Below are 24,514 nucleotides of genomic sequence, written 5' to 3' on the forward strand. Positions count from 1 at the left end.
ATAAACTTAAAATTCCCAAAGTTTGTCGGCAAAGTGTCCCCATCCCCTTCTGCATTTTGTCCCTCCCACGAGTTGTTTGATTCAGCGCATGCGCAATAAGAATATGAATATTAAAAAATATTTTGAAAAAAAATGAATTAAAAATATAAAAACGATCGAACAAATAATTTAATTAATCGAACAAACAATAAAAAATGTCAAGCTATCAGAAAAAAAAAAAAAATTTATAATTTGAGGCATAAAATGCCAACTTCAGAAAAAAATTTTGTTTAATTTTTTATAAATAAACAATAATCGAACAAATAAAAAATTCCAACGAACATTAAAGAACAAACGACGAACAAACGATTTTTTTATATTAAATTAATAAAAATTGATTTTTGGTTGCCAACTTCAGGGAGACCGACATGAAATGTCAACAATTTTTCGTTAGTCGCAGCGCTTGAGGATGTAGTCGACGTTTGGAAACTTTGTATGTATATAGTACAGTCCAACCTTGAATAATCTGTTTTTTCTTCAAAATTTTATGATAAATTATTTTTTTTCTTTACTTAAATAAAGTTGTTGTAGTTTGATAAAAATGTCAACAACCAAAAATTTCTACACTCAAGATTTACCACCAAAAGGAGGGTACAACCCTATTCAAACCTCACGAGTCGCCCTTCGTAGAATTTTAACTCGTAAGAATGTTTTTTTTTTTTTAATGTTTTGATCGAAATAATCTTAATAAAAATATGAGTCACTAACAGTAAAAATTAAATTTAGCTATCTTCGGGTACGTATTATTAATAATATGTCAAAGAATCTATTCTTTCTATAGAGATGATGAAAAAGTATACTAAATTAAAATATTCAGACAGGTTTATTTCAGTTTTGATGGCATAACCTGCTTTAATCTGCAATAATTTTATGGTGATTAGTGAATTTTACTTTATTTTAAAATACTACTTAATCCATAGATTTCGAAGTCAATTAAATTTAACCATTTAACTCTACCTTTATTTTCATTACGTATTGCGACATTGTAAATGCATTTATTTATTTGATCAAAATTTGCTACTTAGTCGCTTTCTATCAATTTACTTGTATTTGATAATTTTTTTTAATTGTCATGTACTTTTTTCTAATTCCTTTGAAAGCATAGGTTACTACTTATTAACGTAATTTTTTTTTATGTATATAATGCAACGAAATTGAAAAAAGAAGTTCAAATATTTTTAATATACATCCCATCAATAAGTTTGTTTTCAAAGAATTTAATGTGTTATCAAAAAAAAAAAAAAATTATCAGTAAAAAAACAAAAACTTGTCGCAAGTCTTTTTCAATGCGATTTTTTTAAGGTGAAAAATTATCAATATAATTTCAATATTTTCAAGTTAAATTGTTGGTTGTCATGAACTAGGTTCAACAAAATCTATGTTGTTTTTAACCTTAATTTTTCTAGATAAAACAATGTTCAATTTTTACTTCAAAGGGGGAAATTATTAGTGCTGTAAAATTTGGCTGACTAAACCGACCGTAAAGTTTAACCAGGTTAATTAGTTCATCGGCCAGCTGGTTAATCCAAATTAACCGGTTAAACCAATTAACTAGTTAATCGGTTAAATTAATTAAACGGCTAACTGATTAACCAGTTAAATGGTTAATCCGCTAATCGGTTAAATAGTAAATTTACATTTTTCTTTATACAACTAATAAATTATTATTAAATCTAATATTTTTAACATATTTACACTAATATTTATTTAGTTATGTTTTAATTTAAGATAATCATTTATTATGGATATTTACACAACTGAATGATAATTTTTTTGTTTTTTAAGATAATGCTTCGATTTTTATACAAAAATATTAATATGTTTGCTGCATGTGGTGATAAACAACTTCTCTTTGCTGAAATCACGTTCCCTGCCGTTGATAAAACACGTTCAGATGGAGTACTTCTCGATGGAATGCATAAATATTTCTTTGCTAGTCTAGCAAGAGAAGGAGGATTGTCTGTTTTCGGAATAACTGCTTCCGTTTCATAATTGGCAATTTCGATTGCAAATCTGTCATCATCATTTCCATCAAAACTGACATTCCTCTCAAATTTTGGGAAAGCGTATCAGGATTAAAAAGATAGTCCAGATCTTTTTCTCTTTGGTTGATTTTAGAGCAAGATTGATTAGCAGCCTGGTTGTCATCTTCTCTTATCAAGTCTAAGACTTTTTCTTCTATTTTGGAACGATACGTTGCTGTCTCTTCTTTTAAATCTTGGTATCTAAGATAAAAATTAAAAAATACATTAAAAAACATCATTCATCATGACGAAATGGGAAACTTGATATTTAGACTTTAATAGAGCTATGCCTTAGCGCTTCGCGCTCAAGGCAAATAATATATATCAAGATATATAAAAAAATTTTAATAATTATAAATAACCATTATCTTGGGTCCAAGAAACACGCAATCCCAAACAATTCTAGCGATTGTTCATCTAACAATCGAGTTTGGAGTTGTTCTTCTAATGTTTCTTTTAGTAGTTGAATAGATTCCGAGTCTTGTTCATTGAGTTGTAAAAAATTCGATATAATTGAGCGTATAACTGGTCGCACCATAGCAATAGTGGAATAAGTTTCACTACTCATTAAATTTGTCGCTAAATTGAATGGTTTTAAAATTTTTATAATATTTTCTAAATATGTCCAATCACACTTTCTCAAAGATAATTTTCTTTGAATTTCCAAAGATGATGTTGATCTTTGATTCAATACCATTTCAATGTTGCTTCAGTTCTTTTTGAGCAGTTGTCAAAGCGTCAGTTACAATATTAGAGTGTTTAAAGTGTCCTACAATGGCACTAACTTTATGAAGGCGGTCGTTTATATTTTTTTCTTTCAAAGCTGTAGCAATAGCACATCGTAAAGTATGTGAGAAACAACGGAAGCTTTCTGCAAATTTGGGATTTCCTGGAGAATCAAGACGTATAACAACAACCATATTAGCAGCATTATCATGAACCACTGCAACAATTTTTTCAAAAATATTCCACTCTTTCAATGGCGAAGATAAATGCTCATGTATATTAATCGCTGTGTGACTTTCGGGCATTTCCAAAGTGTCTAAAGTAAAAAAACTTAAATTATATAAATCATCAATTGTATGAACAGTTATCGTTAAAAATGATTTTGTTGAAAGGGATGACCAAGCGTCAGATGTTATTGATATGAAAGGAAAATTTTTAAAGACAGAAACTATTTCCTTTTTCACAAAATCATATGTAATACTTGAGAAATTTTGAATCACTGTTCTGCTTGGTATTGTATATTCTGGACAAACTGTCTTTATAAATTGTAAAAAACCATCACCTTCCACAAAAGACAGAGGTAACAAGTCTAATGCAATCATTATTACACATGATGCAGTGATTGATTCAAATTTAGGATTCTAAAAAAAATTTATAAAATGAAAATTAATATTTCGTATTTTGAACTAAAAAATAATATAAATACTTACTTCCCGGGAGTAATAGGTTTTTTTAGATACTCGCTTTCGTTTATTTGAAGTTCCAGAATCGGAATTTGCATCACTTAAAATAAAAATGACCAAATAATTAATTTAATGTTTTTTAATATTTAAATAGAAATCCGAAAAGTTTTAATTTTATTCGGAAAGTTGTCATAGATTTAAATAAAACAATAATGAAAACAGTTTTACCTGGTTAATCAGTTCGACTAATTAAACCGATTAACTAGTTAATCGGTTTAAACGGTGAATTTGGATTAACCAACTGGCCGATGAACTAATTAACCTGGTTAAACTTTATGGCCGGTTTAGTCGGCTAAATTGTACAGCACTAGAAATTATACTTCCAATTGTGATATGTGTGATCATATTCAATTCAGTGCAAAATTTAAAATTTATCGTTGAACGGTTAATGTATTAAAGATTCTTAAATTTTTAAATTATTTTCCAACAAAATTATTTGCCAATAATCTAATATCTCCTACAAACCGAAATTAATGTTATATTTTTTCCCACCTAATCAACATAAAATATTTTTATAAATTAATTAACAATTACTTATAGGTTTATTAGTTTTTTTCTTAGATAATTATATCACTTATCGAAATTATTTTTACAATATACATATCTGCGAACTGATATGCAAATTTATTTTTTCGAATATCTATCTATCAATAGTAAGTTTTAGAAATCTCAATGAAACCCTGAGATAAAGATAAAAATAAATTTGTCAATATCATAGGGATGTAGAGTTTAATCGGTTGACTATCCCTGTTGAAAAGCCCCAATAAGATCCTATCAAAAGCGACAAAAGCCACTTAAAAACCAATAAAATTTATGGGTTTTCTAAGTGGCTTTTTTCGCTTTTGATGGGATCCTATTGGAAATTTTAAACAGGGATGGTCAAAAATAAAGAGAATAAGCTCAATCAATTGACTGTATAATTTAGTTGAGCTGATCATTCGGCTAGCTAATTAGTCTGGTAAACTTTATTTATAATTAGACATCAAAAACTTTAGAAATCAACAGACTTATATTTAATGTATCTGACAATTATTAAATTAAATGTGCATTCAACATAACATATACTTTTTATAGCTGCTGTCGCATCAGGATTAACAATCGCAACAACCGTCGTTGGTGGTATTGGATATTTTTTCAATTATAGGTATGCACGGAGAGATCAAGTTGAACTGAGAAGTGCTAAATTGGCAATTATGCCTATGCTCCTTGCAGAAAGAGATCGAGAGTAAGTATACTAATTATCACTTTGAAATAACTAAAGCTTATATGCTGAAAAAAGAATTCTAATTACAATTATATAATATTTAATAATTGATTCATGAAATAGAAATTCCTTTCATAATAGAACGTGAATATCTACAAATATATTAATACTTGAGATCTAAATTGCACGCCCTATAACCCGAAGTAGTTGAGGTAGTGCTCTACCCTCGCCTTATTCAAATCAAGCAGCTTTTTGACGTAAAAATGTCTCTATTTTATTCATATTGAACTATAGAATAATATGAATACACGTACGTCAATAAAAACACACCTTTCAACGCATTTTATATTTATGTAACATTTATTTTATTTAGTATAAAGAAAAACAAATTAATGAACAAATATGACTGAAAAATATGTTCGCGCCTGTCTAGATTTCTGTATGTGCAAATCTGGTCCGATCACGCCCGCAAAACTTGACATATCGAGATAATTTTTAACTTCCCGCTAAGAAAATTGAAAATTTTCAAAAATCGGGAAGTTATTGGTTTTACCCCATTTTTGGAAAATCGAGTTCTCATCAGATCTCGACGTTTTGAGATCCTAGAAAGCTTCCCTAAATGTTTTCGCGATGATGTCCGTATGTATATATATATATGTGTGTGTGTGTGTGTGTTTTTTTTTTTTTTTTTTTAGGGGGGGAATCCTTTTTACGGATTCTAGGCATAGCTGTTTGGCCTGGATATGTGGCGACTTGACGCAGCGTCATACTAAAACTCGACGCTGACGCCCCTACCCACTAAACCCTAAACCCCTTTCTCTTCTATCCGCTGAAACCCCCATGGTACCGCCGTAAGGCATTTCTTCGCGGGGGGAGGAATTAGCTGCCGCTCTTCCTTCTGGTGGCTAAGATGTTATTTCTTCCTTCTAGATTCTGTCTTTCGCTCTTTTCCTCTCAATGGATCTCAACTCGGTAAGCACTTTTGTAGCAAAAGTGCTTGTGGCGTTCCAGGCAGCTTCTGACGACAACATTGCTTCTACTATTGACTCTGGTTGGGTTCTCTTTTTCAGAATCTTCCCCAACTCATCGCGCTGTTGGTTGAAACGTGGACACACAAAGAAAACATGCTCCGCATCTTCATTGACCCCTGGACAGGACGGGCACTCTGGGGTATCATCGTGCTTAAAGCGGTGAAGATACTTCCGGTAACATCCGTGTCCTGATAACATCTGCGTTAAATAATAGTTGATCTTACCGTGACTCCGGCTGAACCACACATCAATCCGAGGTATGAGACGGTACGTCCACCGACCTTTCTCTAAAGCATTCCAGTCTTGTTGCCATCTTGCGATGCTGTGTTGCCGTTCTTCCCTTCTAAGTTCTTCAGGGCTCAGTGTGGTTGACCTTTTTCGTTGATATAGGTTCCGTCTTTCCTCAGCTAGGACTCTGAGAGGCAGAGTACTGGAAATAACACACACTGCTTCCTCTGATATTGTGCGGAAGGCGCTAGCTACTCGTAGGGCACTCAGTCGATATACTGGTCCAGCCTTTCTCCATGATTCTTGCGTCTTTAATGCGTCGGCCCAAATGGATATTCCGTAAGTGAGCACCGATGTGACTACTGATGACAATAATAGCCTCCTGCTCTGTTTTGGGCCTCCGACGTTCGGCATCAGTCGTGCGAGACTAGCCCTCACTACTGACGCTTTGGCACTGACATGTTCCACTTGCTGCTTGAAGTTGAGTCGGGCATCAAGCATCACTCCCAAATATCGGATATAAGGTTGTGATGTGATTTCTTGTTCGCCGACTTTCAGCTTAATGGTCTCTACCACTTTTCTGCTGGTAATAAGTACTGCCTCAGTCTTGTGTTGCGCCAGTTGCAGGTTCACTGCGTCTATCCACCGGTTAACGTGCTCAAAAGTGAGATCGAACATATGATTTATCTCGTCAAGGTGTTTGGCAACGATCACTACGGCTACGTCATCTGCATATGCTACGAGTTTGACGTTTCTTGGCAGAGTTAGTCTTAATAGACCGTCATACATAATGTTCCACAGGAGCGGGCCTAGAACTGAACCTTGTGGTACCCCTCCAGTAATATCATACTCCCTCGGACCGTTCTTCGTGTCATACTTCAGGACCCTGTTTTCAAAGTAGCTTGCTACGATCTTAAGCAGGTATTCTGGTACATTCTTCTCTTGGAGGGCCTGCATGATGCATTTCCAATTGGCGGAGTTGAAGGCGTTTCTGATGTCTAGTGTCGCCACCAGGCAATACTTCTTCGTTCCACCTTTCCATCTGGTTCCTGCGATTGCTTCCTTGGCCGAATCAACAACCTGTTTGATTGCGTCCAGGGTTGATCGTCCTTTCCGGAATCCATACTGATTGTCTGCCAGGAGTGGGTCGACGACTGCTTCAATTCTCTGGTGAATTATGCGCTCAAATATCTTACCCGCCGTATCTAGCATGCAAACTGGTCGGTAAGATGACGGTTCTTCTGGTGGTTTCTTCCCTTTAGGTAACAGTACCAATCGTTGCTGTTTCCACTTACGAGAAAAAGTCCCCTCCTTGAAGCATGCATTATAAGCGTCGAGGAATAATGTTGGAGCTGCCTTTATGATGTTTTTCAAGGCTATATTAGGGATTCCGTCCAATCCCGGCGCTTTATTATTCCCTACACGGTTACAGCCCTCCAGCAGTTCTTCTTCAGTGACAGGTGGAATTTCGTCCAGTTCGCCTGGCGCCAACTGGTAATCGAAGTTGCGTTGCTGTGGGAACAGTGCAGTGACGATTTTCTGAAGAAGTTGAGGACACGTAGGTGATGGCATTTGTTGTTTTTTCAGGTGGGTCATAACCACCTTATAAGGCCTACCCCACACGTCTTTATCCACCTCGTATATAAGCTCTTTCCAGCATCTTCTTTTGCTCTCTTTGATGGCTTTATTCAGTTCACGACGCGCCTTTTTGTACTCTGCGATCAGCTCCACTGAGTTGAGCCGTTGATAGCCGCGCTGGGAGATTCTTCTCTTTCTATGACACTCTTTACGGAGGACGATGATGTGGTTGTTCCACCAATGCACCGAAGGTCTCGAATTTATGCCACGTTTACGAAGCATACTGGCATCACAAGCATGTGTTACTCTTCTCATCAGGTCCTTAGTATGTTGTTCTGCACATCCAGTGTTGATCGGATCACCATCGAGGGCTATTAGCAATGCTTCTGGGTCAAAAGATTTCACCTTCCAACCAACGATGTTAGACTGCTTGATTGGTCTCTTGAGGTTCTGGTCGTTTGATATTTCCCAGAATATCGCATGATGGTCGCTGGAAGTGTAGATGTCCAACACTTTCCAGTTGTAGTCACCTCTAGCAAGGCTATTACTGACAAAAGTGAGGTCTACAATTGAGCTTGCGTCACTTTTGGTGTAGGTCGGCGTATCACCACTGTTGAGCGAAACTACATCTAGTGTTGGAAAGGGAGCTTGTCACATGACCAGATGACAGCTTTGGATGTGCTATCAGATTCCCAGGGTTGGGTACTCAGGTGTTTATATGGCTCTGCTATTAGAACCAAGTCAAGCTCTAATTCTCGCACGGATTGCATGAGCAGGTCATGCGCTGCCTCACAATCGTTGAGATTGAGCTGTAGTATCCTCATGGTTGTTTGTTCGTCAACTTCTGGAGCGCCTCCTGAAATACCGGGCACCTGTGGGTGTCGGCATGGTGAGCCACGACCTTTGCTCTTTGCTGCTCAGCACATATTGCACACTTGGCAGGATTTTTACAGTCAGAGATACGGTGCCCTTCTTGTCCACATCTGATGCAGAGTTTAGACCGGTCTACTTGGCTTTTACATTGGGACCCAACATGTCCGAAGTGCCAGCATTTAAAGCATTGGACTGGTCTTCTAGTTGCTCTTATTCGGCAATTGACCCAGCCAATCCTTATTTTGCCGCTTCCTTCCAGTAGCTGTTGTGATCCAGCTGCTGGTAGTGTCACTGTAGCCGTTTGCGTACCTCTGTAGGCCTTACGGATCTTGATAGCCTCTAGTGGTATTTCGCAAGTTTCTCCGGTTTCGGTTTTCAGGGCAGTCTGAATGTGTTCCTTCATCGTGTCATCATCAATGTCTCGGATCTCGATAGTCTCCTGCGGTCCTTTGCAGATTACTTCGGCCTCTTTTTGAAGAATATCCATGATGGTCTTTTGCAAGGCTTGGCCTTTGTCGATACTCGTCTTTGAGACCGTAATCAGCATGTCCCCAGTTTTGGTTTTGTGGATCTTTTCCACGGTTGTGCGGACCTGTTCGTCAGGGACGGCCTGCTTTATACGACGCAATATTTCGGCGTACTTCTCCTTCTCGACCGGACGGATGATCAGAGCGTCAGGCCTGGTCCATTTTCGCGGTTTCTTCCGCTTAGGTTCCGGCCGGGGCTCTTTCGGCTGTTGCTTTGGGAGTTGCTCTCTAGCTAGCCTTCTCTTCTCCTTCTTAGACTGTACTTTTTCCCAGTCAGTCGTCTTCTTAGATTCGTCGACCTGCCCTGCCAGTCGTTGGGGAGGGCTTTTTTTCAAGTCCTTCTTCTTTGTGACTTTATCGGTTGGCTCTGGCGAGTTTCGGTCCTTTCTCTTTCCAGGCCTTGTGTCAGTTTCACCCTTGTCTTCAGCGACTGATTCACCATCACCTTCAGCTCCGGTGTCCATTGCTTCGTCAGTCACGACGACAGCCTGACAGGCTTTCTCCGGTGTAGCATGAGAAATGCGCTGCAATGATGAGCGCCACTCCTCATCCAGCTTCTCAAACCTTTGAAGGGCGTTAGTTACACCAGTCATCTTGGATTTTATCTCTTTGTGAATGTTGACCTTTGGTTGGACGAAATCATTCAGCTCACTGATCAGCTTTTCAAGGCGTTTGAGCGCTTGCGAACGCTTCATTTCAGCGCTTGCGTCAATCGCTGCTTGTTGGGCATGTAGCCCGTTTCCCCTCTTGTTTGTTTCCTGTGGGATACTCATACTTTTTTAATTTACCAGCGCATCGTACGGAGTGGAGCGGGTTGTCATAACTAGGAACGGGTGTACCCTCGGAGATAGTACTCCTACCCCAGTTCCCTGAGGCCTAGCCGACACTCAGCCAGTCCCGGAATACACGGACGGACTAGACTCGCTCGGAGCGGTGAAGATTCCGATCTCTAACACTCACTGCGTACTTCCTGATCAAGGCCCGAAGTGGCTGGCTCCTGATCCACTGCTGTAAGTTTCACCTCGGCAGAGCAAGCTCACATCAGCCGTGGCCTGCATCGTCGGAAACTACGATACAGGTTCCGGACACTCACAGTGAGTTACAGCAGGAACCAATCGTCTTGCTAGGTCAGTTAGTGTGACCAACCCATTAAAGGGGAGTTTTGTCCACGGGAGCTTATTTTGTTTGGTTATTTTGCTTGGCTCCTACCCGCTGTACCTCATCAACTAAGAGATTAAGTGTCATCCAAGGACAGCGAGCGTTCTCCCATCCGCTCGGGGAGACGCGCCCGGTAGCAGTATCTCTTCTGCCCCAAGTGTGTGTGAGTGTGTGTGTGTGTGTATGTGTGTGTGTGTGTGTGTGTGTGTGTGTGTGCGCTACCACTTATAAATTTGAACGGCTGGATCGATTTCTTCGTGGTTGTCGCCATTCGAAAGAGCTTGGCCAAACTTAGATTTTGAATATACTTTGGGCCGATTCGAACCAGTAGATCTTGAGAAATCTAAAAAAAAATACAAAAAAAAATTTTTTGAAATGTGGTTTTATTTTAATAACTTTTAAACGGCTCTACCGATCGATTCCAAAAACTAATCAGCTCTTAACATAGAAAAACCACGTCGATCGCCGCCAGCCCGGTTGAAATCGGTTGATTCGTTCGTGAGTTATCGTGAACAAAAGAAAACCGAAAAAAGTGTTTTTTTCGGAATTACTTCGAAATTTCTCGTTCGATCAATTTAAACTTAAAGATTTTTAATGAGGCCTAAAAAACTGCGTCGAATGCTGCCAACCGCGTGGAAATCGGTTCATTTATTCAAAAATTATTGCGATTTGAAAATTCAAAAAATAGTGTTTTATTAAACTCCTATCAGATTTTTAGGTTCGGAGAGCTCAAAATGACACGAAATCAATATTTTTGAGCTCGAAGAGCTCAGAAACGTAATACGTACAATTTTGAGCTCTCAAGTATAGAATTAGCGGGAAGTTTCAGGGATGGCCTTTAAGGTCAACCGTTTTACTAATTTTCAACTTCCCGCTAAGAAAATCGAAGATTTTAAAAAATCGCGAAGTTATTGTTTTCACTCCGTTTTGCAAAAATCGAGTTTTCATCAGATCTCGACGTTTGAAGGTCATAGGAAGCTTCCCTGACTACTCCCGCGAGGTTGTCACTGTGTCTGTATGTGTGCGCGTGTGGTTTTTTTTTTTTTTTTTTTTTTAGGGGGGGGGGAATCCCTTTTACGGATTCCAGGCATAGCTGTTCGGCCTGGATATGTGGCGAATCGACGCAGCGTCATAATAAAACTCGACGCTAACGCCCCTACCCACTAAACCCTAAACCCCTTTTCTTCTTTCCTCTAACCCCTCATGGAAACCGCCGTCAGGCATTACTTCGTAAAGGGAGGATCTAGCTACTGCTATTCCTTCTGGTAGCTAAGGTGTTATTTTTCCTTCCTTCTAGTTTCTGTCATTTGTCCTTTTTCTTTCAATGGAACGCAGCTCTGTAAGCACTTCGGTGGTAAACGTGCTTGTGGCGTTCCAGGCAGCTTTGGATGACAGCATTTCTTCTACTATTGACTCTGGTGTGATTTTCTTGTTTAGGATCTTTTCTAACTCATCACGCTGTGGGTTAAAACGAGGGCACTCAAAGAAAACGTGCTCCGCATTTTCAGCAACTCTTGGGCAAGACGTACACTCTGGGGAATTATCGTGCTTAAAGCGATAAAGGTACTCCCGGAAACAGCCGTGTTCTGACAACATCTGGGTCAGATAGTAGTTGGCCTCGCCGTGATTCCGGTTACGCCAAACGTCAATCCTTGGTATAAGTCGATGAGTCCATCTTCCCTTCTCCGCAGCATCCCATAGTTGTTGCCATTTTGCTATACTATGTTGTCGCTCTTCAGTTCTCAGTTCTTCAGCGCTCAGTGTAGATGACCTCTTTCGGTGGTATAGGTTCTGTCTTTCCTCAGCTAGGACTCTAAGAGGCAGAGTTCCAGAAATGACGCACACTGCCTCCTCGGATATTGTGCGGAAGGCGCTTGCAACTCTCAGTGCACTTAATCGGTAGACCGGTCCGGCTTTCCTCCATGATTCTTGGGTCTCCAGCGCGTCTGCCCAAACGGATATTCCATATGTGAGCACTGATGTGACTACTGACGACAGCAATAGTCTCCTGCTCTGCTTCGGGCCTCCAACATTCGGCATAAGTCTTGATAGACAAGTTACCACCACTGATGCTTTAGCACTTACGTGTCCGACCTGTTGTTTAAAGTTCAATCGGGCATCCAGCGTCACCCCCAGATATCGGATAAATGGTTGCGATGCGATTTCCTGCTCGCCGACATTCAGCTTGATGTTTTCTACGATCTTTCTGCTGGTGATGAGCACAGCTTCAGTTTTGTGCTTGGCTAACTCCAACTTCATCATCTCCATCCATAGGTTAATCCGGCTAAATGTGATATCGAAAGCCAGATTGATCTCTTCCAAGTGTTTCGCGACAATCACTACCGCTACATCATCGGCATATGCAACAAGTTTCACCTCTGACGGTAATGCAACTCTCAGGAGACCATCATACATGATGTTCCACAGCAAAGGACCCAAAACCGAGCCCTGTGGCACTCCTCCGGTTATGTCGTACTCCCTTGGACCGTTTTTCGTGTCATATTTGAGGACTCTGTCTGTAAAATAGTTTGCTACCATTCTGCGCAGGTATCCTGGCACTTCTTTATCTTCGAGAGCTCGCATGATGCAGTCCCAGTTAGCGGAATTGAAGGCATTTTTGATGTCCAAGGCAGCCACTAAACAATACTTCTTTCTGCCACGTTCCCATCTTTTCCAGCGATTGCCTCCTTAGCTGTATCGACCACCAGGTTGATCGCATCCAGCGTTGATCGTCCTTTCCGGAAACCATACTGGCCTTCTGCTAGGAGTGGATCGACGACTGCTTCTATTCGTTGGTGCATTATACGCTCCAATATCTTACCTGCTGTATCCAGCATGCAGAGTGGTCGGTAGGATGATGGCTCGTCCGGTAGCTTCTTCCCTTTAGGGAGAAGTACAAGTCTTTGCTGTTTCCATCTTCTAGGAAAAATCCCTTCTTTAAGGCACGAATCATAGGTATCTAAGAATAGATTTGGCGCTGCTTTAATAGCTGTTTTTAATGCAATATTCGGGATTCCATCCAATCCCGGCGCCTTATTATTCCCTACTCGGTTACACGCCTCCATTAGTTCCTCTTCTGTGACAGGTGGAATGTCTTCTCGATTTACTGGCAATGAAGAATAGCCGAACTTACTTTTTCGAGGATATAGCGTAGAAACTATTCTTTCCAGGAGCTGTGGACACGTAAGTGATGGCATTGGCTGGCGCTTCAGGTGGGTCATGACCACCCTATACGGTCTGCCCCATGGGTCCTTTTCTACCTCATCGACGAGTTCCTTCCAACAGCGTCTTTTGCTATCTTTGATGGCCTTGTTCAGTTCTCGATGGGCCTTTTTGTATTCTGCGACCAGCTCCGCAGAGTTAGGTCATCGGTGGCCACGCTGTGATAATCTTCTCTTTTTGTGACAAGCTGTGCAAAGGGCGTTAATCTGATCATTCCACCAGTGTACCGATGGTCTTTTATTGATGCCACGCTTACGGGGCATGCAGGTGTCGCACGTCTAGGCAATTCTCGTCATTAAGTCCTTCGTCTTCTCTACAGCTTTTCCTGTGATGATAGTCGAGTCACTGTCTAAGGCTACTACCAAAGCTTCCGAGTCAAAATCTTTCACTTTCCATCCAGCTGCATTAGTTTGTCTAGTTGCTCTTTGAGGGTTCCGGCCAGCCGATATTTCCCAAAGTATTGCACTGTGGTCGCTGGCGGTGTAGGTGTTTAAGACTTCCCAAGAATAGTTTCCTTTCAATAAGCTGCTGCTGACGAATGTGAGGTCTATTATCGAACTAGCCTCTCCCTTGGTATATGTTGGTGTCTCACCGATGTTGAGAAGGACCACGTCCAGTGAGGCCATTGTTTCACGTAGTGCCTTGCCTCGCGCATTAGTCTGCTTGCTGCCCCAGTCTACCGCCCAGGAATCGAAGTCCCCTGCTATAGCTACTGGGTAGTATTGCTTTGCGTCTTCGGTCAGCCGATCCAGGAAGTCAGTAAAGTCCGCAATGGAAAGGCTAGGTGGTGCATAGCAACTATAAAAACGGATGTCGTTAATAGAGGCTGCTACAAAGCCGATGCTGTCATTGCTCACTATGCTCTGGAAGGGGAGTTTGCCACAGGACCAGATGACAGCCTTGGTGGTGCTGTCAGTTTCCCAAGGTTGGTTATTCAGGTGTCTGTATGGCTCTGCTATTATTACTAAATCAAGCTCTAATTCACGCACGGTCTGCACGAGCAGGTCATGCGCGGCCTCACAGTGATTGAGGTTAAGCTGTAATATCCTCATGTTTGATTGCTTGTCATTCTCTGGAGTGCCTCTTTGTATACCGGGCACCTGAATGTGCTGGCGTGATGGTCAGCGTTCTCTGCGCTCTTATTTTCCGCGTATAATACACACTTCGCTGGGTTTTTACAGTCCGCAATCTTGTGTCCTTCTTGGCCGCATCTGATGCATAGCTTGGATCGATCTGTCTTGCTTCTGCACTGGGATCCGTGGTGCCCGAAATGCCAGCATTTGTAACATTAGGTAGGTTTCCTCGTGGCTCTAATTCGGCGGTTGACCCAGCCAATTCGGATTTTACCGCTTCCTTCTAATATCTTCTGAGCTGCTGCAGCCGGTAGTGTCACGACAGCGGTTTGGGTACCTCTGTAGGCTTTGCGGATCTTGATTGTCTCTGGTGGTATTTCGCAGAGCTCCTTGGTTACCGTATGCAGGGCAGCCTGAATATCCTCCTTTGTTGTGGTGTCATCTAGGTCTCGGATCTCGATGTCTTCTTGTGGCCCTTCGCAGATCACTTTGGCCTCCTCCTTAAGAATGTTTGCGATGGTCTGTTACAGGCCTTGGCCTTTGTCCACGCTCTTCCGCGAAATCGTAATCAGCAAGTCCCCGCTTCTGGTCTTGTTGATCTTGTCCACCGTTGTGCGAACCTGGGACCTGACTTCCTGGATCGGCTGACCGAAGACGCAAAGCAATACTACCCAGTAGCTATAGCAGGGGATTTCGATTCCTGGGCGGTAGACTGGGGCAGCAAGTAGACTAATGCGCGAGGCAAAGCACGTCCTTCTTTATGCGACGCAGAATCTCGGCGTACTTTGCTTTCTCGGCCGGGCGGATGATCAGTGCGTCGCGTCTGATCCATTTGAGCGGTTTTTTGCGCTTAGGCTCCGGCCTGGGCTTCTTTGATGGCTCCTTTGGGAGCTGTTCTTTGGCTAGCCTTCATTTCTCTTTCCTTGTGTGGACATCTTTCCAATCAGTCGCGTCTTTTTTTTCGGCATTCTGCTTCATAACGTTTTTCGGAGGACTTGGTTTCAAGTCCTTTCTCTTCATCAATCGCCCATCTATTCCATCTGGGGAGTTTTGGTCCTTCCTCTTGTTAGACTTGAAGGAAGTATGACCTTCGTCTTTAGCATCAGATTCACCGTCACCATCGCCTCCGGTGTCCATTGATTCTTCGATCTCTACAGTAAGTTGACTGCTCTTCTCCGGCGTAAGACGAGGAGTGAGTCGTCGAAGTGACTGCCATTCTTCGTCCAGTTTTTTAAACCTTCGAAGGGCGTTAATTACCCCGGTTGCCTTGGCCTTTACCTCTTTATGGATATTGACCTTTGATTGGACAAACTCATGCAGTTCGCTGGTCAGCTTTTCGAGGCGTTCCAGCGCTTGCGTCCGCTTCATCTCAGCGCTTGCTGTAATCGCTGCTTCTTGGGCGTGAGGCCCACTAATACTCCTGTCCTTTTCTTCTTTTTTCGTTTCTTCCATGATTTTGAGTGATACTCAAAAGCAAAAGGTCGTCTCCGAACGCGATGCCTCCGGAAGTGGAGGGGTGATCACTCTTACAGCTACCTCCATTGCTATAAGAGCTTTCGGTCATTGAAGCGGGAAATCTCAACCGCTTCGACCCTGCACCTGCTTCCTTTATCGGCTTCCTCTTGCTCCCGTGGGTGTGGCACGTAGATGCCGAGAGTTACCACGTACACCGCGCTATAAGGATCATTTCGCACATCTCTTTCGAGCAGCGTCACCGTATCTGCTTGCGTACGTGACCCTAGGTCAGATAGTATGACCAACCCTTCCTGCCGAAAAGGGAGTTTTCGTTTTTTACTGCGAGAGCTATTTTATTTCGCTCTTACCCTCTGCTCCGAAGAACAGCGAGCTTTCTCCGACCCACAAGGGTACACGGACGGTGGCTGTTACTCTTCAGCTCCGATGCCTGATTTGGTCCGCGAGGGCTATTTTATTTCGCCCCAATCCGCCGATCTTACGACCGGTTAGGACCCACCCTATCCGCCACCTGGGAACGCGCCCGGTGGGAGTTTGGCTTCTTCCGACGGTTGTGTGTGTGTGTTTGTGTATGTATGTGTGTGTGTGTGAGTGTGTGTGTGTGTGAGTGTGCGTGTGTGTGTGTGAGTGTGCGTGTGTGTGTGTGTGTGAAAGTATGTGTACCGCTTATAACTTTTGAACGGCTCATCCGATTTTATCGCGGTTGGTGCCATTTGAAAGGGATTGGCCAAACTTAGATTTTGAGTATAATTTGGACCGATTCGGATCAGTAGATTTTATGAAATCTTAAAAAAAACTAAGAAAAAAAATTTTTTCAAATGTGGTTATTTTTGGATAACTTTTAAATGGATGCACCGATCGATTCCAAAAACTAATCAGCTCTAGAGAATAAAAAACCACGTCGATCGCCACCAAGCTGGTCGAAATCGGTTAATTCGTTCGAGAGATATCGTGAACGAAATAAAACCGAAAAAAGTGTTTTTTCAAAATGACTCCGAAATTTTTGGTTCGATCAATAAAACCCTGAAACTTTATGAGGCTGATAAAACTGCGTCGAATGCCGCCAACCGCGTGAAAATCGGTTGATCCATTCAAAAGTTATTGCGGTTTGAAAATTCTAAAAGTAGTGTTCTATGAAACTCCTATCAGACTTTTGAGCTCGAAAAGCTCAAATGCATAGAAATACTATCTCTTTGAGCTCAGCGAGCTAAAAATATCACATAAATTATATTTTGAGCTCAAAAATCTCAAAAAGTCAAGAACTCAAAAATCTCAATTGTCATAAGTACAATTTTAAGCGCCCAGGTATGGAATTAGCGGGAAGTTGCAGGAATGGCCTTTAGGGTGAACCGTTTCACTAATTTTTTTTCCTTATAACCATCAGAACTATAGCGCGCAGTTCCCTATTGAAAATGGTTGTGTAATTCGATGTCATTCAATTATAATTAATAAAAAAATAAAGTTGAATAATCTTTGGTATATCTATGTATATGGGCAGATCCATTAGTTTTCAACGAAAGTAAGCGCACTTGAGTCAGCGATTTTGATGCCGATTTTTTTCTCGAAAATACACCTCAAAAGAAGACGGTCCTGAAAATTTGAGCCCGAAATAATCAAATCCAGCCGCTGAAGAATTTTTTGAATTTTGGAAAAAGTAGATTTTTCCTTGATTTTCAATTATTCATATCTCAGCTTCTATATAACTTAAAGACCCCTACCAAACGGCATTTTTCTCAGTAGACTCTCTACTTTTAAGAAAAAAAAATAGTTATTTGGTCTAAACTTATTTCGGACTTAGCTGACAGCCTCTAACTAACGAACTGTTTTAGTTCAATTTTAGCTATTTGTAAAACACTATTATATGTACAGTGTTTTAAGTTAAGGGCCGATCAGCTTCCAATATCTTCTATTGGGGTATACTTTAATAGAATTTTTGATACGCAATTTTTCCTTGATTGCTTCTGTTAAGTAAAGTTATAGCCATCCAAAACCTATCGAATTGTAAAAAATTGCTATTTTCAGATAGCTAGAACTTTTTTCTCCGAGCTTCGATTTACTTCAAATTTTCAGGAAAGTTGCTTTATTATATCCTTAAAAAGTCCTGAAAATTTGAAGTATGCTATCGAGTTTGTATTCGAGTTATAAATTTTTTAATATCGTCAAAATTACGTTTAATTTTATATAGAATTTATTATTAATCTTCAGCGGAGGGCATATAATAATAATTATCTTATAAAATAAATATAATTTCCGCATTATAATCGATAATTACTTGTATTTTATTTCTGATTATTCCGTAAAACTCCGAAAAATTATGAATTAAGTCATTATATTAGCAAATTTGAAAAATGTTTATTTATAAATTTACTTTAACTACTTTACAATCTTTGTCAAAAGAAGTCATTCTTACTTCCATAGAATTGTTGTTAATCGGTGTAAACGAATGGTTCATTCGAGTGTCTTTGATGGTTTTTACAGTATCAAATCGTTTTTTCAATTTTTTTTTATGTTTTTGAACTTCAGCGTCAGATACCCAAATTGCTCTGGAAATAAAGAGTATTAATTACACTAAGTATTACTATGAGTTATAATTTTATTAATGTGTACCTTATATTTTTCATTTCTCTGAAAACATATTCATAAAACTCCAATGGTGTTGTTACTTGTTGATCAGGAGATGATCGTATGCAATGTCGCATTACTTTTCTCTTGATCGTACCCCCAGTTCCGTCGCATACACTTTTTCCATGACTAGTGGCAAAAAAATTATAAGACGTAACTTTAATGCCGAAGTCTTGTTCATGACAACAAACATTTGCTAGATTGTTCCTTTATAAAAAGTAAATATAAGTATTAAATTAAAGATTTATTCAAAATTCAAACTTTTCTTAAATCGACGAAAACAACGTTAGTATTAATTGCTTTTTAAGCATATTTTGGAACTCAAAAATTTCTAAGAATTCTTACTTATTTTTATATTTTGTAGGTGCGCCGTCCGAAAAGTAGATAACATTTTTTATCCATGGATATTCCTCTTTTATTATTTTCATGAGTTTTTCTTGAAAAGCATGTACAGTGTCAGCTACATGATCAGTCGTATCACTTATCACACAGAAACTCATTTGTTAGAGCTTTTCTTTATCAGTTGCCTGAGGATCTTTGTAGTAAATGTAGAAAGGATGAAGTGTTGCTTGAGTGTTATTGTAGTAAAATGATTGAACAGATCTTTGTATAATAAAAGAATAGTTTTCAGCAAAATCCATGGTAATAATGCAAGTATCTGGCTCTAATTTATTTTTGCAATCGTATAAATAATTTTTCTGTGAATCTGCAATGTAATGATGCACGGTCAATTTCCACACATCACAAAATAAAGTTTCTAAAAATATTTCTTTTCTTTCAGTATGGTTTCTAAGAACTGCTCTACTGCCTTCTGTATCCCAGTTTTTGTAATTAACTAAATCATCAAAAATAGATATTTCTGATTCATTTATTAAATTTTTCATATCTGCTACACCAGGACATTTATGACATCTATGTAGCATACAATCAGCATTATCAACGTTACAAACTGCGACTGCAAATAAATCTCTATATTTTAAGTCAGTTTTCAACGCAGATATCTTTAACTTGACATTTTCATGTTCTGAACAGACACAAATTTCATAAGTTCCTGGATCACCAGCAAAAACACGATCTTCTGGTTTCAATAAGGCAAAGAAAGAAAATTTTGGTAAACTATCGTATTCTGAATGATCTTCAATAAAATTGCTGTATAAATCACTAAGCGTATACAATAACATTTTTTTTGCACCAATTCTCCTGAATCGGAACCACTTCCACTTTTTTTTTTGTATTGCTTTATACCGGGACAAATATAACAATTTTTTTCGTCTAAATAATAATTTTTTATGATTTCTCTCATTTCAGCTGTAACTTTCCAAAACTTTTTTCTCTTCCTCATTGTTAATAATCCTGGAATAAAAATTAAAATCAGTATTTTGATAAAAAATAAAAAAAGATGTAGAACCGATAAATTTTTATAGAATTGATAGTATGTATTCAAATAAAATTTCATTATCATACTACTTAATGAAGAACTGAAGATTGTAAAGTAGTTAAAGTAAATTTATAAATAAACATTTTTCAAATTTGCTAATATAATGACTTAATTCATAATTTTTCGGAGTTTTACGGAATAATCAGAAATAAAATACAAGTAATTATCGATTATAATGCGGAAATTATATTTATTTTATAAGATAATTATTATTATATGCCCTCCGCTGAAGATTAATAATAAATTCTATATAAAATTAAACGTAATTTTGACGATATTAAAAAATTTATAACTCGAATACAAACTCGATAGCATACTTCAAATTTTCAGGACTTTTAAGGATATAATAAAGCAACTTTCCTGAAAATTTGAAGTAAATCGAAGCTCGGAGAAAAAAGTTCTAGCTATCTGAAAATAGCAATTTTTTACAATTCGATAGGTTTTGGATGGCTATAACTTTACTTAACAGAAGCAATCAAGGAAAAATTGCGTATCAAAAATTCTATTAAAGTATACCCCAATAGAAGATATTGGAAGCTGATCGGCCCTTAACTTAAAACACTGTACATATAATAGTGTTTTACAAATAGCTAAAATTTAACTAAAACAGTTCGTTAGTTAGAGGCTGTCAGCTAAGTCCGAAATAAGTTTAGACCAAATAACTATTTTTTTTTTCTTAAAAGTAGAGAGTCTACTGAGAAAAATGCCGTTTGGTAGGGGTCTTTAAGTTATATAGAAGCTGAGATATGAATAATTGAAAATCAAGGAAAAATCTACTTTTTCCAAAATTCAAAAAATTCTCCAGCGGCTGGATTTGATTATTTCGGGCTCAAATTTTCAGGACCGTCTTCTTTTGAGGTGTATTTTCGAGGAAAAAATCGGCATCAAAATCGCTGACCTAAGTGCGCTTACTTTCGTTGAAAACTAATGGATCTGCCCATATGTAAATAAAGACTGGTCTTAAACAATACTTGGGCGCTCGATTATCCGTTCAGCGCTGTTACGCCACTATTTTTCTGTGTAATATCTAATTACCGGATGATTGGTTTATTTTGATGAAATATAGGTAAAAAACTGTTTTTTTTTTTTTTTTTTTTTTTTTTTTTTTCAGATAAGTTATATTTAAATTACTTACACAATTAATTCTCTATTAAATTTCATATAAAAAAAGTTACTTTCATTGGGCTGTTTATTCTGTCTTAGAAAGAAAAAACTTAGTAAGACGATTGACCCCACAGGCCATCCCTGCAATTTCCCGCTAATTTCAAATGCAAAGCACTCCAAATTCCACCTATTATGACGTTTTTGATCTCTCTAAGCTCCAAAATAAAACTAATGAACGCTTTTAAGCTCAACAGTCTTGTTTTTATTTAGTAAAAACACTTTCTTGAAAATATTTAAACTGCAATAATCAAACAAATCAACCGATTTTAGAATGTTTGACGACATTTAGCGTGGTTAAGGAAGTACGAGCACCACGGCAACTTTTGATAAAAGGCTTGATTTTTTTTTAATATGAAGTTTAAATATGTCTAAAAAAATTCCGAAAATTTGAAGGAGATTGCCCGATTATTTAAATAAATAATTAACTTTGAAGTTGAGCAATTTAACTTTGGTCTTTTGGGGTAACTTCCAAACATTGATACATTTCTGTATTTTTCTCGTAAAACTGTCGGTGAATATTTTTAAACAACTTCTGGATGAAAATAAATATATTAGTGATAAATTTTATTCAAAAAAATTTCTACTTGCCCGACTAATTAAAGTGTATTAATTAAAAGAAAAATAAATGCCGCCATTAGCCAATGTTAAATGTATATTTATATATTGAGAAAAATCATATGGTTACTGCTCTCCCCTTACCGCGCTAGAGTCGATACCTATCCCCACCCCGCCTAGCGCTCGTACTTCCTCAAGAGAGCTTCATTAAAATTCTCAGAAAAAAATCCGATCAAATGAAGAATTGATAAATTATTTTAACGAACCACGTTTTTTTTTTTTTTTATTTTTTCAAAACTGAATATCTCACTTATCTATTTTAATCAGTAGATTCTAAGAGCTTAGTATATATTTTTCCGTTACAAAATAAGTTCTAAACTATTAAGATGTCATCATTTTTTAATTTTTAATTAAGGGGGTATTCTAGTCTAGAGGTCTGAATTTCGAGCGTTTTTTGGCAATTAATATAAAAGAAGCAGTTAATATTTTTACCATACAATTTTTTATCATTTTTTTATTGATATTTCAAGAATACAAAAAAATACATTTCAAAAAAAAATAAATTTTCAAAAAGATATAAGTCCTTGAAGTAGAGAAAAAAAAAAGGCCGTGTCCTCGTGAAAAGGATTTCTCCCTTTGTATCCATCTGAAAAAAAAAAAAACAATGCCAAATTATTGATCAGTACAAATGTCATTGTCGCACAAACCAACAAAACTTGAAAAAAAAAAATTTTTTTCATAAAATGGCGGCTGTTTAAAAATAGAAGTCGATTTTTTTACTCATTTTTCAACTTCCTTCAATTTTTTAAAAATATTACAAATTTGAAATTTTCAATTTTTATTGGTTAGTGCGAAAGCGAGATAATTGAAAAATATTCATGCTAAATTTCAAGTAAATCGGCTGATTAGAACCTAAGATATCTGCATCACCGTATCGAAAAAAGTAGTTTCGAGAAAAACGCGTTTAAAGTTTAACGTTCAGTTTCAGGCAGCGCAACTGATAAAATAGTACGTATAACTTACATTCTCTTAATCAGCCATCCCAGCTTCATACATTGGGCCTTCCTCTACTTCATATTGACTGTTTTCAGCATTTCTCTCTGTATAACGAGCAGTTCTTTCCTCTTTTGAAGCATCTGGGAAACCCATGGGATTCCAGACCTATTTTTATTCCCATTAGACTCATTATTTGTAAAATAGGATAAAATCCTTCATTGAAAATGCAAACTGCTAAACAATTAGCAATCTCAATTGTCTGGGACCCGGCATGGATATGTTTGGGTGCAAATGTCCATATTAAAGAGTTAAGTGACTCGTTGTTATTTTGAGTTTCGCTGCCCAAGCAACGTTCTAATGAAGAATCATCTGATAAGCATTCGTAAATAGGTTTCATAACTTTTAAAACCGCCCGTAGTCTATTGTTGCAATCGTCCGCTCAACCCGGTCTAATTGCCACGACACTAAAACGGCTGTAACTTTGAAAATAATTTGAATTTTGAAAAATCCTATCAGGGAGATATTTTTGAATATCTAAACTATCGAATTATGAAAAAAAAATTTTTTCATTTTTTTTCAAAATTCTAGACGAGAATACCCCCTTAAAAGAAGTTTTAAGTTTTTCATTTTATTATTAATTTTGGAAAATGAAAATTATTCTTACAATTAGAATAAACAGTTATAAACATTATCAAATTTTTATCTTGAATTAGAATATGAATTTGCAGATTTCTCAAGCAAGTAAGAAAGAATCGTGATGAAGAAGCTCGTCTTATGGCAGATTATCCCGGATGGGTGGTTGGAACATATTTCGGAGAACCAGTGTTTAAAAATGAACCAGAAGATAAATTTATTTCACCATCTTATGCTGAATATAATATTCACTCTTCAGTAAACGACCACAGTGAACGCACTTTTCGAACTTTAGTTATGTAATATAACTTAAATTTAATAAACCCATATTTTTTGTTAGACATAAACTTGGTAATGCAGTATCATGTATAGTAAAATAATAAAAGTCTATCTGTTTAACGACTTGTTTGCGTTTATTTATTTTCTTAGTACCTAATTTCATTAATATGAAAAATTTCAAAACGTCTTACAAAATTCCCCAAAAAAAATTACTTTCTTTTGAAACATAACTTGAAAAACAACTAGTAGAATTACATCTGGCGTGAAGATTTAGAATATAGCGAACTTTTATAGTATTTAAAATGCCATACAGAAAAAAATGAGTTGGAAATTTTAGATAAATACTTACTAAACGTTTTTTTTTAACTTCCCGCTTTGAAAATTAATAATTTTCGAAAGTAGGTATAATTTTCTGTCCGATTTTGAGGATGCGAGTTTTCATCAGATCTCCAGGTTTTGAGGTCTTGAAAGCCGTTGCGACTATATCCGGCTGGACGTCCAGTCGTGTGTATGTATGTAAATAAAATTTTGTCATACGATATCTTTAGAACGAATCAACCGATTGATCACTTCCAGAAAGACCTTCTCTTTTTAGTTCGTGGGCCCATTGTGTTGGCTATGATCCTTGATAGGCTGGATACCGTCTTGCTGGTTTTTACGCATGCATTTTCGCGGTGTTTGCGAACGGGTAGTATTTCGTCTATCGTCACTCCTAGGTAGCGTAGTGCTCTTGTAGATGTTAATGTTGTCTCGCCAATGTCCACGTTGAAGGGCTTTGAGAACCACTTCTGGCGCGTCAGTGCAACCATCTCCGTTTTGTGTTTAGCTAGTTTTATCTAATGTTGTTCAAGCCAGTCTTGAACTATGGTATCGATGGTCGACCGAACCAGAAGATCAGCCTCTTCTACGCTGTCTGCCGCTACTGTGG

At 38.1% G+C, this 24,514-nt stretch overlaps 2 protein-coding genes and 1 long non-coding RNA gene across 6 annotated transcripts; 1 reads left to right on the top strand and 2 right to left on the bottom strand.

Moving 5' to 3' along the window:
• Positions 1-401: 401 nt before the first annotated feature.
• LOC123273064 (NADH dehydrogenase [ubiquinone] 1 alpha subcomplex subunit 13) lies at positions 402-23,709 on the top strand. Of its 3 annotated transcripts, none has more exons than XM_044740253.1 (4): positions 402-472; positions 562-680; positions 4,607-4,757; positions 23,403-23,709. In XM_044740253.1, exons 2-4 carry the CDS (start codon positions 581-583, stop codon positions 23,608-23,610), a joined length of 459 nt encoding a protein of 152 aa, XP_044596188.1. In that variant the 5' UTR covers positions 402-472; positions 562-580; the 3' UTR covers positions 23,611-23,709. The 3 variants fall into 3 exon arrangements, with proteins under 3 accessions (XP_044596188.1, XP_044596189.1, XP_044596187.1); XM_044740254.1 differs by having other exon boundaries at positions 405-472; positions 571-680; XM_044740252.1 differs by having other exon boundaries at positions 425-500; positions 571-680.
• LOC123273073 lies at positions 1,803-3,622 on the bottom strand. 2 transcript variants are annotated; one of them, XR_006511240.1, is made up of 4 exons: positions 3,500-3,621; positions 3,352-3,430; positions 2,426-3,105; positions 1,803-2,264 (listed from the first exon to the last, which is right to left on the bottom strand). It is a non-coding gene; the product is annotated as an uncharacterized LOC123273073 (long non-coding RNA). The 2 variants fall into 2 exon arrangements; XR_006511239.1 differs by having other exon boundaries at positions 2,426-3,430; positions 3,500-3,622.
• On the bottom strand, positions 18,201-19,913 carry LOC123273063. The gene is made up of 3 exons (XM_044740251.1): positions 18,867-19,913; positions 18,507-18,728; positions 18,201-18,442 (listed from the first exon to the last, which is right to left on the bottom strand). The coding sequence occupies exons 1-3, from the start codon at positions 19,019-19,021 to the stop codon at positions 18,256-18,258; spliced, it is 564 nt and encodes a 187-aa protein (XP_044596186.1). The 5' UTR covers positions 19,022-19,913; the 3' UTR covers positions 18,201-18,255.
• Positions 23,710-24,514: the final 805 nt, after the last annotated feature.

The sequence above is a fragment of the Cotesia glomerata genome, linkage group LG10 (genome assembly GCF_020080835.1).
Source record: "Cotesia glomerata isolate CgM1 linkage group LG10, MPM_Cglom_v2.3, whole genome shotgun sequence".
In the NCBI taxonomy this organism is placed as follows: Eukaryota; Metazoa; Arthropoda; class Insecta; order Hymenoptera; family Braconidae; genus Cotesia; species Cotesia glomerata.

Excerpts from the sequence above, each read along its gene's own strand:
- LOC123273064 (XM_044740252.1), top strand. The coding sequence starts at position 475 with ATGTATATAGTACAGTCCAACCTTGA. Across the intron at positions 501-570 it reads ATAGTACAGTCCAACCTTGA|TTTGATAAAAATGTCAACAA; the intron begins ATAATCTGTTTT and ends AAGTTGTTGTAG. Across the intron at positions 4,758-23,402 it reads CTTGCAGAAAGAGATCGAGA|ATTTCTCAAGCAAGTAAGAA; the intron begins GTAAGTATACTA and ends ATGAATTTGCAG.
- LOC123273063 (XM_044740251.1), bottom strand. The coding sequence starts at position 19,021 with ATGAGTTTCTGTGTGATAAGTGATACGACTGATCATGTAGCTGACACT. Across the intron at positions 18,729-18,866 it reads CCTACAAAATATAAAAATAA|GAACAATCTAGCAAATGTTT; the intron begins GTAAGAATTCTT and ends CTTTTTATAAAG. Across the intron at positions 18,443-18,506 it reads AGAGAAATGAAAAATATAAG|AGCAATTTGGGTATCTGACG; the intron begins GTACACATTAAT and ends CTTTATTTCCAG.